The 12,253-nt window shown below is 31.0% G+C and overlaps 1 protein-coding gene across 2 annotated transcripts; it reads left to right on the plus strand.

Annotated features, from left to right (window-relative positions):
- Nucleotides 1-559: 559 nt before the first annotated feature.
- LOC143243691 (uncharacterized) lies at nt 560-7,038 on the plus strand. 2 transcript variants are annotated; one of them, XM_076487334.1, is made up of 4 exons: nt 560-801; nt 1,232-1,460; nt 2,269-2,376; nt 3,061-4,408. In XM_076487334.1, exons 1-4 carry the CDS (start codon nt 788-790, stop codon nt 3,337-3,339), a joined length of 630 nt encoding a protein of 209 aa, XP_076343449.1. In that variant the 5' UTR covers nt 560-787; the 3' UTR covers nt 3,340-4,408. The 2 variants fall into 2 exon arrangements, with proteins under 2 accessions (XP_076343449.1, XP_076343450.1); XM_076487335.1 differs by lacking the exon at nt 3,061-4,408 and adding an exon at nt 6,979-7,038 and having other exon boundaries at nt 572-801.
- The last annotated feature ends 5,215 nt before the right edge of the window (nt 7,039-12,253 follow it).

Here is a 12,253-nt window from a genome sequence, read left to right on the forward strand (position 1 = left end):
ATTTTTTTTAAAAAAATTAACTCATACCTTTGTAGTTGACCCCCAGTAAAGCAAGTTTTTTAGTAGAAAGTCAAGTTTCTATTTAATTGTTTTGTTGAACTTTCACATGTGAATAAGTTTTGTTTTGGAGCTGTTTTCTTTCTCATTAACCTTTTCGTTGGTAATGTTCACTATCAATATATATATATATATAAACCAGATTATTTTACTAAACTGCGAAAATGATTTTAAAAAAATCAACAACAACAAAACATGCCAGAGTAATCGGCCTCGTGTCGGAAGTACTCGGCCTTACATCGAGAAAACCTAATTACCCTAATCACAACATGTAGAGCGAGGCTATGTGGACTCGAAAATATGTGACCCACTTCTACTAAACGCCAGCCTTGTTTTTTAATTAGATCACTCAGGCGGCAGAGTTGATTAGATATTTTTAATATTCAACCCTCCTCTCTCACACGTAATATATATAATCCAAGTTAAGGATTTATCACGAAAAGGAAATACTGATATGCAAAAATAAAGACGAAATACGTTTTTTTTTGTGGTTTTTGTTTTGTAATTTCAGAATTTGAATCTCAGTTTTAAATATTTTAATTAGTAGAAACGATAATTTGAACTAAAAAAAGTGTGATGTATTTTATGGCTCTGTGATTGTGGTTCCATCATCTTTGTGAAAGATATTTTCTTGGCCGAATTTTTGTAGACGCGGACTGTGTTCCAATGTACGTGGCCCGGCTGCGGCAAGCAGTATTATCTGTGCGAAGATGTGGAGAAACACGTTCGTATGCGTCATTTACGGTAAGTGCTGACGTCTAGTAAGAAGTTACTGAACTATTCTTTTCCAAAAGACATGTCATTTGAAATTTGGCCAACGGTGTTAAGAACGTAAAATAGCTCCATGCATTACACATGCATATATTACTTATTGTATAGATACCACGTTCAAATATGTGTGTTTTTGTAAACTTCCAGATTTTTGTATGTATTTGAATTCGTTATTACTAAACAAGCATTGGAAAATTAACTACACTTCCTATATTCACAGTTGGTTTTGTTTAAAATATTTTAAATCTTTTTTATCTACAATTTGTTTACTTTCAGGTTTTATAAAGTTTTGTTAATCATCCTAATAGCGTGCTTTCTGTTGAAATTGTCGGATTTCAAGTAAGATATACAGAGCTAAGAGAACAGGTTTTACTGCTTTTAATCAGGTATTTTCTTCATTTAGTCGTTCTAAGAATCAACTCTCAGACCTCAGCGACGACCACGAAGAAGAATTCTATTACACAGAAATTGAAGTAGATGAAAAGCCAACTCCTCCACGTGCTAGCCCTGAGATCCTTCTCTCATCTCCTGAATTAGCCAACATCTATACCTCATCTGCCCCTACCCTTAGTCACCTTGATATGGTGAAACCTCCCCATGAAAACCCAGAATATAGAGAACCTCAGAAGGAGGTAAAGACAAGACTATGTTTTATATGACAAGAGGAATTTTTTGCTTTGTTTAATTCTTTGTTGATGAAATAGTTTCCAACATCATTAAGTGTAACATGAGACATTTAGAATACTTTTTAAGCAGTGTTTTCTTTAAGTCTCTCATTAACAAACAAACAGAAAACTCCTAGTAATGGCATAGAGTTATTTAGTATGACTTTTAGAGATTTTCTTTAAAAGAGTTTATAATTTTCCTATTAGTGTAAAATCCAGCAGTTTATTAAAACATATCTGTGTTGCCATAATTGGCTGTTCTGTTTTTTTTTGTAATGTAATGAAATTTCATTCATTATTAATATCTGAAGTTGTTAACTTGAACTTGTATATCGTATTATGTATTCATTATTAATATCTGAAGTTGTTAACTTGTATATCGTTATTTGATTGTTTTAATATGTGTACGTTTCCTCTGAATCATTCTCTCAAGTAATCATAAGTCCTGAAGATAGTGATTTAAGTCCAGGGTTATTTACGTGAAAACATGAAGTAATAATTGTACTTGAATAATAAACAGTATAAATCTCTGGCCACTAGTGAAAGGTTTCATATGTAAAGATACAGACTGTACCTTCTGAAATACTGTTATCTTCTTACTCAGTTGTTAGTGTCAGTACTCCTTAAATAATTTAAAGGCTTTTGTATAAAATCTTAAGTTTCACAACTAGTTATCCTCACTGTAATAAAATAATATTTTCCGTCCCTTATTATTATGCTGTTTTGTTTGCTTATGATTCATTAAAACAACTGATGTTTTGTTTTGAAAAATCAGAGAGACCAGAGTCAAACATCTCTAACAAATCCAGACACTATCTCCAACTTCCAACCCATTCTTCATTGGCAACCTCATGCATATGCTGTCAGTGCTCCAAGTGACATGGTAAGGAACTATTTATTGTTTTTCAAAATTTGAACACCTTGTGTAGTTAATACAAGTTGCATACCTCACAACTATCTAGATTTTTTTTCACCCACTTTCCAAATTATAAATTTTATCCACTAAGTACAATTTCCAATATTTGTGCAATCACTGTTTTTTAAAAGTTGGTTGTGTTTCTGTGAAACTTATTGAACTTACTGATTGTCACAAGTACTAAGATTAAACATAAAAACCCAAACTTATCATTGTGAAGTTATGTAATGCCCAAAATGTTCTGAAGATTTGGTGATGTTGTGATGAATATGTGCAACACATGATCTGAAGTGCAAATGTAGTGATCAGATGTTAGAACTTTGATTTATAAATTAGTCTTATGGGGGGTATCATATGTTTTGTTACCTAGTGAATTTTCTGAAACTTAACTTGAATAAACTTGAAATTTACCTTAAATATACTTAAATTTTCAAACATTTGCTATGGGGTTGGAGGACCCCCTAGTAGGCCTTCACTGCTCTCTGAAATGTGTTTATTGAGATTTGTCCATTTATAATGTTGGTAGGTCATCCAGCTGAGTATGAGAGCCATTGTGTGCCAGTAGGTTTATAATATGTAAAAGTATAAAGCCATTATAAATATTGAAAATAAGGCTTTGTTGAAAACAGTAATCTTTTAATGATTCTGCAGGCTTTGTCCCCAAAGTACTTGCGACTGAGTCCTAAATCTTTGTCACCTACCATAAAGGCTCTCCCACACAGAGAAAAGGCCGCTCTGAGGTCCACAAGTGTAGAAAGGTTTATGGGATGGAAAATAAAGAGCAGTGGTGTACTCAGTGTCGCTGGAAGAAAGCTTGTTCCCGATTTCTTAGCTAATGTAGATGGTCCTCACCAAAGGCGTTTTTTAAGTTACAGAGACCGAAATGACAGGAAATGCAGAGGATGTAGCACAATTTTGATATTCAAATAACGTGACACATGTGATCTCAGAAAACCTGGGATAAAGGAACAGATCTCACCGGCAACTTTTTTACCAGTTTTATTGCTTGTAAGAAAAGTGAATACTGATAAGTAGTAGTTCCAACCTTTTGTTAATTATTACGTTTATAGAAAACTATAATACAAATTTTGAAAGACATTGGTCATCTTTTTCTTATGTGATTTTGATACCTGTAAAGATGTAAAAAAACAAAGAAAAAAAAGTAAAATATTTATGAAGAAGATTATATGTGTATAAATATACAAACAAATACATATATATATATATATACACTAATTAAACTTTTGTATTATGGAGAGGTTTTGAATTGGTTGAACTGTTACATTTATACTGACAATAAATTTGGATCGAATTCTATAAAATTTGGAAGTGATAAGCTTAAATGTGTAAAAAAACATGATGAGGTCTGTAAAATTGTAATGGATTGTGAAACTATACATAAGAAGGATCTGTTTTCATTGTGCTGGCTGGAAATATTTTATTTATATATATTGTATTTTAAAGATATATAAATTCATCTTTGTGTGTTATATAACATTTTATATTTGTGAAAGATTGAAATGATATACTAAGAATCAATATTATTGTTTCCTTGTTCCTTGTTAATCTCAGAATATCTCCTGATTCCCTATAAAATATAGAATTAATACTGATTTCTTCAGTTTCCTTGTTATCGAAATAACTATGTCTTGTATTAAATAACCTTATTAGTCTAATTTGGATTTTCCCCCCTTTTGTACTTAAACTTTCTTCTTTAAATGGGTTACCAGTCGATGGCAAAACATGCAAAACTTTTGAAGTATGAGTAAAACTATTGATAACTTCTTCTTACTGCAACATGATAGGCCTTACAGAGCATGCTCAAAACCCAAATAAATGTGACATTTATATAGCTCTAGTTGTCACATTGAGTATCGTTACTATTTTTATATTGAAATTTTAATTTTGTTATAAACGTTTGAATGTCTGTTAGCAAGTGTTAAAATATCTTTGTGAAATTAAAAAGAAAATATTAAATTATATTGTTCAACAAGAGAGTGTAAAAGAAGTACTTGTGTATGTGTTTTCCATGAATGTTTATATATACATATATACACATATATATATTAAACAGTGAATGCAACATGTTTGTCTGTTCTAGTTAACCCAATTCATGTGCAAAACATCAGAATAAAAAAAAATGACAAAGGCACTGTTACACAAATATTTTAATAAACCAACATCTGGTCATTGAGGTAGTACAAAGTTCATAATGGCTGTAAAAAAAATGTGCCATAGGCAGTAGTTGTGTAGGCTTAAAGTACAAATGAATTTTCTATAAATTATCACTAGGTCATCATGACAACTTTTCATTATATGCCATTGGTGTTCACATTTGTAAAATTTATATGTTTGCCTGTCCATGTCAGAGTTTGTAAATACACTCAGTTTGATGTTTTCTTTTGTTCAATGAGTTAATCGCATGTGGGTTTGTGTTTTCATTTAGGTACTTTTTAACTAATATTAGCTGACTTATGGAGGTGTTGCACTGTGAAGGATCTAACTGGCTTATAAATGATTGTTTTATAATTGTCAGATTATGTATGTAAGTGATAAAGGATTTTGTTTGGGTTTTATTATTATTTTTACACTAGTTACGGTGTTTGGGCTAATAACTTCAAGATATACCATTTGGTCTATGGCTCTGTAAAGCTACATTGAGTGACCGTTGGCTACATTGGTGTTTCGTGAGGCTGGCTATTGGGTTATTTTCATATGACAATCATAGTTGTTAAATGTTATTGTCCCATGGAAGTTTATCAGTATATATTTCTATGACTAATTAAAGTAGCTCATTTTTTATAAGTAACTTTGATGATGACAGTTGTTTTTAAAGGGCCGTAACTGCAATACTGTGCACATTAATTACTATGTGTATCTTGGCTACTGACTTTATTAAACTAGTTATTAAATCTGTAGATTGGAAGATTATTTATAAAGCAAATTTCTAAGACATGGATGAAGATGTGGAAGATATCCAAAAATTATTTTTGAAAAATTATTTGGGTATTTTTCAGAAACTTGTAACATATTTTCTGAATAGCCTGTCAGACAGTAAATCCTCAACATCCTGTGGTACATGCATGAGTTTACATTCTAAAAAACAAATTTAAAAGTATGCAGTAGAAACTGGTCTCAAACAATAAAATTTATAGACTTTAACAGCTTGTAAGATAGAAGAAATTTGTAAAAAAAATACATTTCAAAGTATGCAGTAAAAACCACACTAGAATAATACAACCTAAACTTTAACATCTTTTAAGACTGAAATATTCTAAAAAATACATTTCAAAGTAAACAATGAGAAAACAGACTCAAATAATTAAATTTAAATGTGAACAGTTTGTAAGATTGAAATATCCTAAAAAACACATTTTAAAGTAAAGAATATAAACCAGACTCAAATAACAAAATCCTAACTTTAACTGTTTGTAAAAATTAAATATTTTATTCTATCTGCTAAATTAGTTTCAGGTTTATGAATACATGGTCTCACCACTATGTTACTGAACACATTCCACATAACTCCAGGTTTGAATGCATTATAAGAGCTTATAGTGGGTTATACAATATGGTTCAAAATTGGTGATTGGCTGTCATCTACTTGATAAATAGTTAAGAATTAAGGATTACTGTACCAGCCATTTCTATCTATATGTTACTTAAGGTGCTGATTAGGTTACAAACACCGATAACATAATGTACAAATAATTAAGACCTTATTAACATATTGGAACATGTAGTTGGTTAAGTATTTATGTAGTTTAAGTAAGTATACACAAATGTCAACTTTTTTCATCTATTATCGAAACTGTTCAGTTAATAACCATGGAATAACTGTTGCATGAAATGTGTAAAATTATAATAATGTATTTCAAATTAAAAGTGATTTAATATGCAGTTCATGATTAATTGTATTTATTTTCTCCATAAAACATTTACATTAATTAACAATATAATTTAAGTGCACATATCATCTATGAACAGCATATAATATCATATATCCATGCATTGGCGATAGTTGAAATGTTTATAAAGTAATACCACACAAATTAAATGACAGTGGATCTTGAAAGCTAAATAAACTTCAATATCATACATCACAAACATAACCGTTTTAATATGTCATGAATTTGGCATTGTGAATTTGGTGTATTTGTATTTCCAGAAAAAATCTGACAAGATGTCACATAAAAAAGCTTCTAAAAATTATCTCTTTTTTAGGTGTGAGGAATAATTTGATTCATTGGATAGGAAACTGACTAAATAGAACAAAACATTGTTTTTATAAATGGAGTTCAGAGAAACTAGGATAAAGCCACAAGTGGGATACTCTGGGACTCATCAGTAAATCAAATATAGCAAAACTTATAATACTGACGATAAATTTGATGGGAATAACCTTAGCAATGATATGAAAGAAAAGGATTTTGATTTTCTGGTTGGTCAGCCTCTTAAACCATCCAAACAGTGTGCTATTGCTTATGGCAAGGTAAATTGGAATTTGGGTTGTATCTACAGAAACATTGAAGAAATACAGGTCTAACCAGTATATATGTCATTGATTAGGGCACGTTTGGAGTACTTTGTTCAATCTTGGGATCCTTATCGTAGACAGGACATTCCTTTGCTGGAAAGAGTTCAGAGAAGAGTTACCAGGATGGAAAAGTTGTCGTACAAGGACAGGTTAAGTTCTCTATAAACATTCTCTTGAAAAAAAATAAGTGAGGGGTAATTTGATTGAGGTGTTTTAAGATTATTAATTAAACTGATAGTCATAATGCATTATATTGTTTCTTATTTAATGGTTAATTAATATGTTAGAATTAGAGCCATAAATATAAATTTTGGCAGTGTAGAAGTCACTCACAGAGCTTTTTTTTTTCTCAGGGTGATTGCATGTGAAATCGATAGCTTTCAAATGTGGTGGATGCGGTTATTTTACGGGAAGGAATAATAAATATTCAAATTATAATAGTTGACTTTGAGTATTTGGCATTCATTATAAAAGTTAGGTTAGTGTTTGAGACGGCGTATATAGCACAATAAGTCTCACGTTGCCTTTAAATTGTTATGTGTAAATAAACGAATTTCCAGGTGGTGCTGCCATCTAGGAGGATATATATTTAAAACGTCATATAAGAAATGAATTTTGTTAAAAACGCTGTAACATATTTGAATTATGGTTGATTACATATTACTTTAACTAGTTTTTACCTGATGTATTATTTGATAATATTGTACTTGAGTCACTAAAGCCGCTATTTTGTGCTGTGAAGTAAAAATGTTGGTTTTAACATCCTCTAGATTGTTACTACGAACGTGACTTTGTGAAATATTATTTTTAAAATAAAATGGCAACTTTATTCAATAACTTGGATTGTCTTTGGAATAATCACTACTTATACTACAAAAAATGAAAGTACCATTGACTAATCTTTGAATCTGTTTATTTTGTGCGCAATTAATAAAGTTAAACACTGACTTGAAGGACACTTAACCGTGAAAGAATGTAATTATCTTATTTGAATTCCAAAATATATATTTAATTTTTATAATAGATAGTTGACCTATCAAATGTCTCTCGAAATAAATATATTCAGTTGCTGTCAAAACAAGTAATATAATTTCAAGCACTTTTAATGTTGATCCTGAGTGCTTGTGGATTGTTTTCGACTACATCTTGGTGTTCATGCTGAGACCTTTTAGCCCTATCTAATACGAAGCTACTTAAAACAGCTGTCATATGTTTTTATTCGAACCAACAAACTAATATATCAAGCCTTACATAGAATTCTGTAACGATCAGAAGACCGATAATTCAGTTCTTAAAACACCGAACAAATAAATTGAATGTCCTGACAATCAAGACTAAATCTGATCGAGACAAACTGTTTCTCATTCACTGCAGAAACTAAAATAATATTTATTTCTAAATCATGAATATTTTATTTAAAGGTTTTTATTGTCTACTTTATTTGACTTGTTTTAATTCCATTTGCTAAAAGCAATATATATATATATATGGTTAAATGAAACACGTTAAATTTATTATATTTAGATGGCGCTTGGAGCAAGTAAAAAGGATTTTATTACGTACCTTATATAAATAAGAACGTCATACTCCCACTTTTACGTTGTGAGAAGTAAAATTTTTGTTATTGTAATTAATAGTTAAATTCATTAATTTATGAAATGTCTGAATTTGATGCATTTAATAATGGAATTTCACCGGAAGATGACCCAGCTGCTGAATTTCTGGCAAGAGAACAGGATGAATTAGCAGGCCTAGAAGATGATGTAAATTTTGAGCCTTCAACATTGACAACTGCACCATCCGAGGCACACCAAGTCACTGCTAATTATCAGAATGATAACGGTAAATCTTTTACAATTTTAGAAGTATTACCATAATGTTTTGCTTTGAAATTACACAGTCTGAATGAAAAGTTTGTAAATACGATATTGAATATCGTTTTAGAAATCAATGCTACGTAAGATGGAGTGAACCATAATGGCCTACTGGCGTGAGATTTACTGCACGGTTTTTTTAAAGTGACTTAAAACACTTAGCTTAATGAAATTGACCACCACAACTGATATAAACAATGATTAATTAAGATCTAATTAATGATGATTTTGGGTTTTTTTTCGCGTAATTAAAATTGAATAGTTAGTTAAGTTACAAATATTGGCATGTCAAAAAGACATTTTCTCGCAATAATAACAATAAATTGAATAATGATGCATTAGAAAGGTAAATTTTATGAATAATTTTTAATGATGTTGTCTTAATATAGTAAAACTTTCGCATTCATAAAAGTGCCACAAGCCCTGTAGAAGAAGAGTGTCTGGGAGCATGCACCACCACATTTTCTTTATTCAGTGAAGCAGCTTTTGTAATCTGGTAGATTTTCGAGATCATTGCCATGCTGAATTTGATCTAGATTTAGACAGTCGAACAGAATTCAGTATAGGAAGTTGCTAACTTACCTTAAAAAATGGTTTTTGAATACTAATGCATGTGTGAGATAATAGGTCAGATAAATGACTTTCATAATCAATACATTAATTTGGTAGCTCTGTAGATATATTATAAATTGTGTTAATGAGAAGTTTTCGTTATATACCATTCAAATCATGCAGCCCTTAGGCTAAAAGAAATTTAAGCTTTTAACCTGTTTTGATTTTAATTTTTGGATTGGATTCAGACTTTGTTATTTAGTACTTGTATGATTTGTCAAGACTTTGAATTGTAGAAATTACCTTTAAAGTTTAAACTTGTATATTATTTTGATTATTTTGTGTTCTAACTTTTAAAGTTTAATAATTAGATGCTTGGTACTGCTTTAGTATTTTAACTATTTATTCTCCATTCAGCTGCTACTTCTAGTATCAAATGCTATTGGAATTACACCCTCTTGAGGTGTTCCAGGATTAATTTTGGTTCTTCCAGCTATTGATTACACTTTTAAATTTTGATTTATATTTACATACAAGTGTACTATTATCATAACTAGAGCACAGTTATAATACAAGACCTGAAGCACTTCCTGTTTTAGTTATAGCATGTTCAATTTAAGAAACATTGGAGCTTGGTGTAAAGATATGAAACTATGACCTTCTGACTTTCTAAATAACAAAAATTAATGAATGATACTTATTTATATTTTTCTTCAATTTTTTTCATTCTACTGATGTTTAATATATAAGAAACTTTAAACTGTGTGTTCTGTATACTCGTTGAACTTGGGGGGGGTTCAACACTGCTTATCCCTTTCAGCATGAAGCCAAACATTGAATTTTTTATGTTCTTGCACACTTATACCATCTTTGCAATGTGGACCTCAAAACATTGTTTAGTCCATTGAAGTAAATATTATCCAGAAATGCAGCAGTACCAACAGGTACCCTTTGACCACCTTTTGTGTCAGCTTGGAGCAAACACTGTGTTGCTTACTACTGGAAATCCAGGTAAAATAGTTTTTCTGGTTAACTGTGCAGTGAACTCACCACATTGTAATTGTGGCTACATTCAGGATCTTCAGAAAAAGTGGCCAGTACCACTTTTATCACAAATCATTGGGTGTTATGGTGTAGGTTATGGGTGTTATGACATCTTTCTCTCCTCTCTACACCTCTTGTTTTGTATAATGGACCAGAGCATGTTTCCTCATTGCTAGTAATTGCAACAACAGATTTGTTTACCATATTGCTAAGTACACATTCCTGTTACTACTCTCAACATCAAAATTAGCATCTATGACATCAACCAGTGTGGAAATGATATATGTCCAGTGGTTGCTGTGGGGCTTTTTGTTCCTTTCTTTGATACAACTGAGTTTTTTTCTCCAGTGAGAAGTTCCAGCATGTCATCTGAAATACCGTTTTCCAACTCTCATAGTGATGTTCCAGCAAGTTTTCTGTTAAACCAGTGTTTGCTGTAGGAAGAGTTTTACCAAAACCACATTTTATCTTACACTTAAGTTCTGTTTTTTGTTTCTTTGTAAACTGTCATCCATCATCACTTTTAGTTTCTTCTTCCACTTCAAGTTTTACCCTGGTTCATATTCTTCTTGTGGGCTATCGGAACATTTTTAGTGTCACTTACTTGGCTACCTGAGTCCCTGGTAGTTGGAGCCAATATGAAAATGTTGAGTGCATGCCTGAAGTTTTCTGCAGTGTCTTCTTGGATTGTAATTACTGTCATAGGTTTTCTGACTCCATAAAAAGATCTTGCATCCATGATCTGTAAATCAGATTTTTTAAATTGTTTTTTCATTATTTGTGATCATAAACAAAAAATATTGTAAGTGTTAAAACTTGTAAATTCATTACATGGATGGGTTTGCTGTTGGGTGAGTGCCACTTTTAAAGCAGTTGATATACCAGTGGTACCACATCAGCAATTCCCACATAAAGAACATGGACATTTTCAACCACTAAATATTGAAAAACAAAACCATACATCTTGCAATGGAATACTAGAATATGTTAGCCAAATTGTAGTATTCAGCAGAAATAGTTTGAGCTCTGGCCGTTTCTGCATAGTACATATTGTTGCATTTGGTGAAAATTGTTATATTTTGTGTGTTTATCAAGCTTTTAATACCAGATCAATTTTGTTCTTTTGTAACAGAGATGAGGATATCAGTTATCAATATGTGGAAAATGCTAGTAGGGCTAGAAATTAATTTGAAACTGATTTTCTAGGCTCTGTATATAGTTTTCCCCATGAGGAACACTTGGCAGGAAAATGGACAACACTAAAATAAGAGTAATTTCTTGCATATTTATTATAAACTGTACTGCTTTTCAAATGAATTATAACATGGGTGAAAAATATTAAAAGCAGAAAGCCATACTCATTATATAGATTATAAGATAAATATTGGGTTTCAGCAACTTTTTGCAGTCAAGGAGCATTGAAACTTAATTGCTGTGAAAAATAATCAGATCTTTAACCTTTTTGTGTTGATATAATGTAATGCCTATCTTTATTTATGTACAAGATAACCAGATAACATTTTTCTGTTATTATATTGACCATCTTTAAGGAATGATCAATAAATAACCTAATTTGCTGATAATATCAAGATCTTGGATGTTACTGGCTGTGAGAAGGATACTGCTACTTTACAAAAGGATTTAGTGTGTTGGACAAATAAATAGCAGATGCATTTTAATAATAATAAATGCAGAGTAATGTATATGCATAATCAAAACTTTATTTATAAATGTAATTTGATTGGGAACAACCTGAAGTGTTGTGAAGGAAAGATATCTTGGTTTGATGGTTGATCAGTTTTTTAAGCCATCCAAGCAGTGTGGTATTACTAGTGGT

This window comes from Tachypleus tridentatus, unplaced genomic scaffold (assembly GCF_004210375.1).
Source record: "Tachypleus tridentatus isolate NWPU-2018 unplaced genomic scaffold, ASM421037v1 tig00006160_pilon, whole genome shotgun sequence".
NCBI classification, from domain to species: domain Eukaryota; kingdom Metazoa; phylum Arthropoda; class Merostomata; order Xiphosura; family Limulidae; genus Tachypleus; species Tachypleus tridentatus.

Excerpts from the sequence above, each read along its gene's own strand:
- LOC143243691 (XM_076487334.1), top strand. Across the intron at positions 1,461-2,268 it reads ATAGAGAACCTCAGAAGGAG|AGAGACCAGAGTCAAACATC; the intron begins GTAAAGACAAGA and ends TTGAAAAATCAG. Across the intron at positions 2,377-3,060 it reads TCAGTGCTCCAAGTGACATG|GCTTTGTCCCCAAAGTACTT; the intron begins GTAAGGAACTAT and ends ATGATTCTGCAG.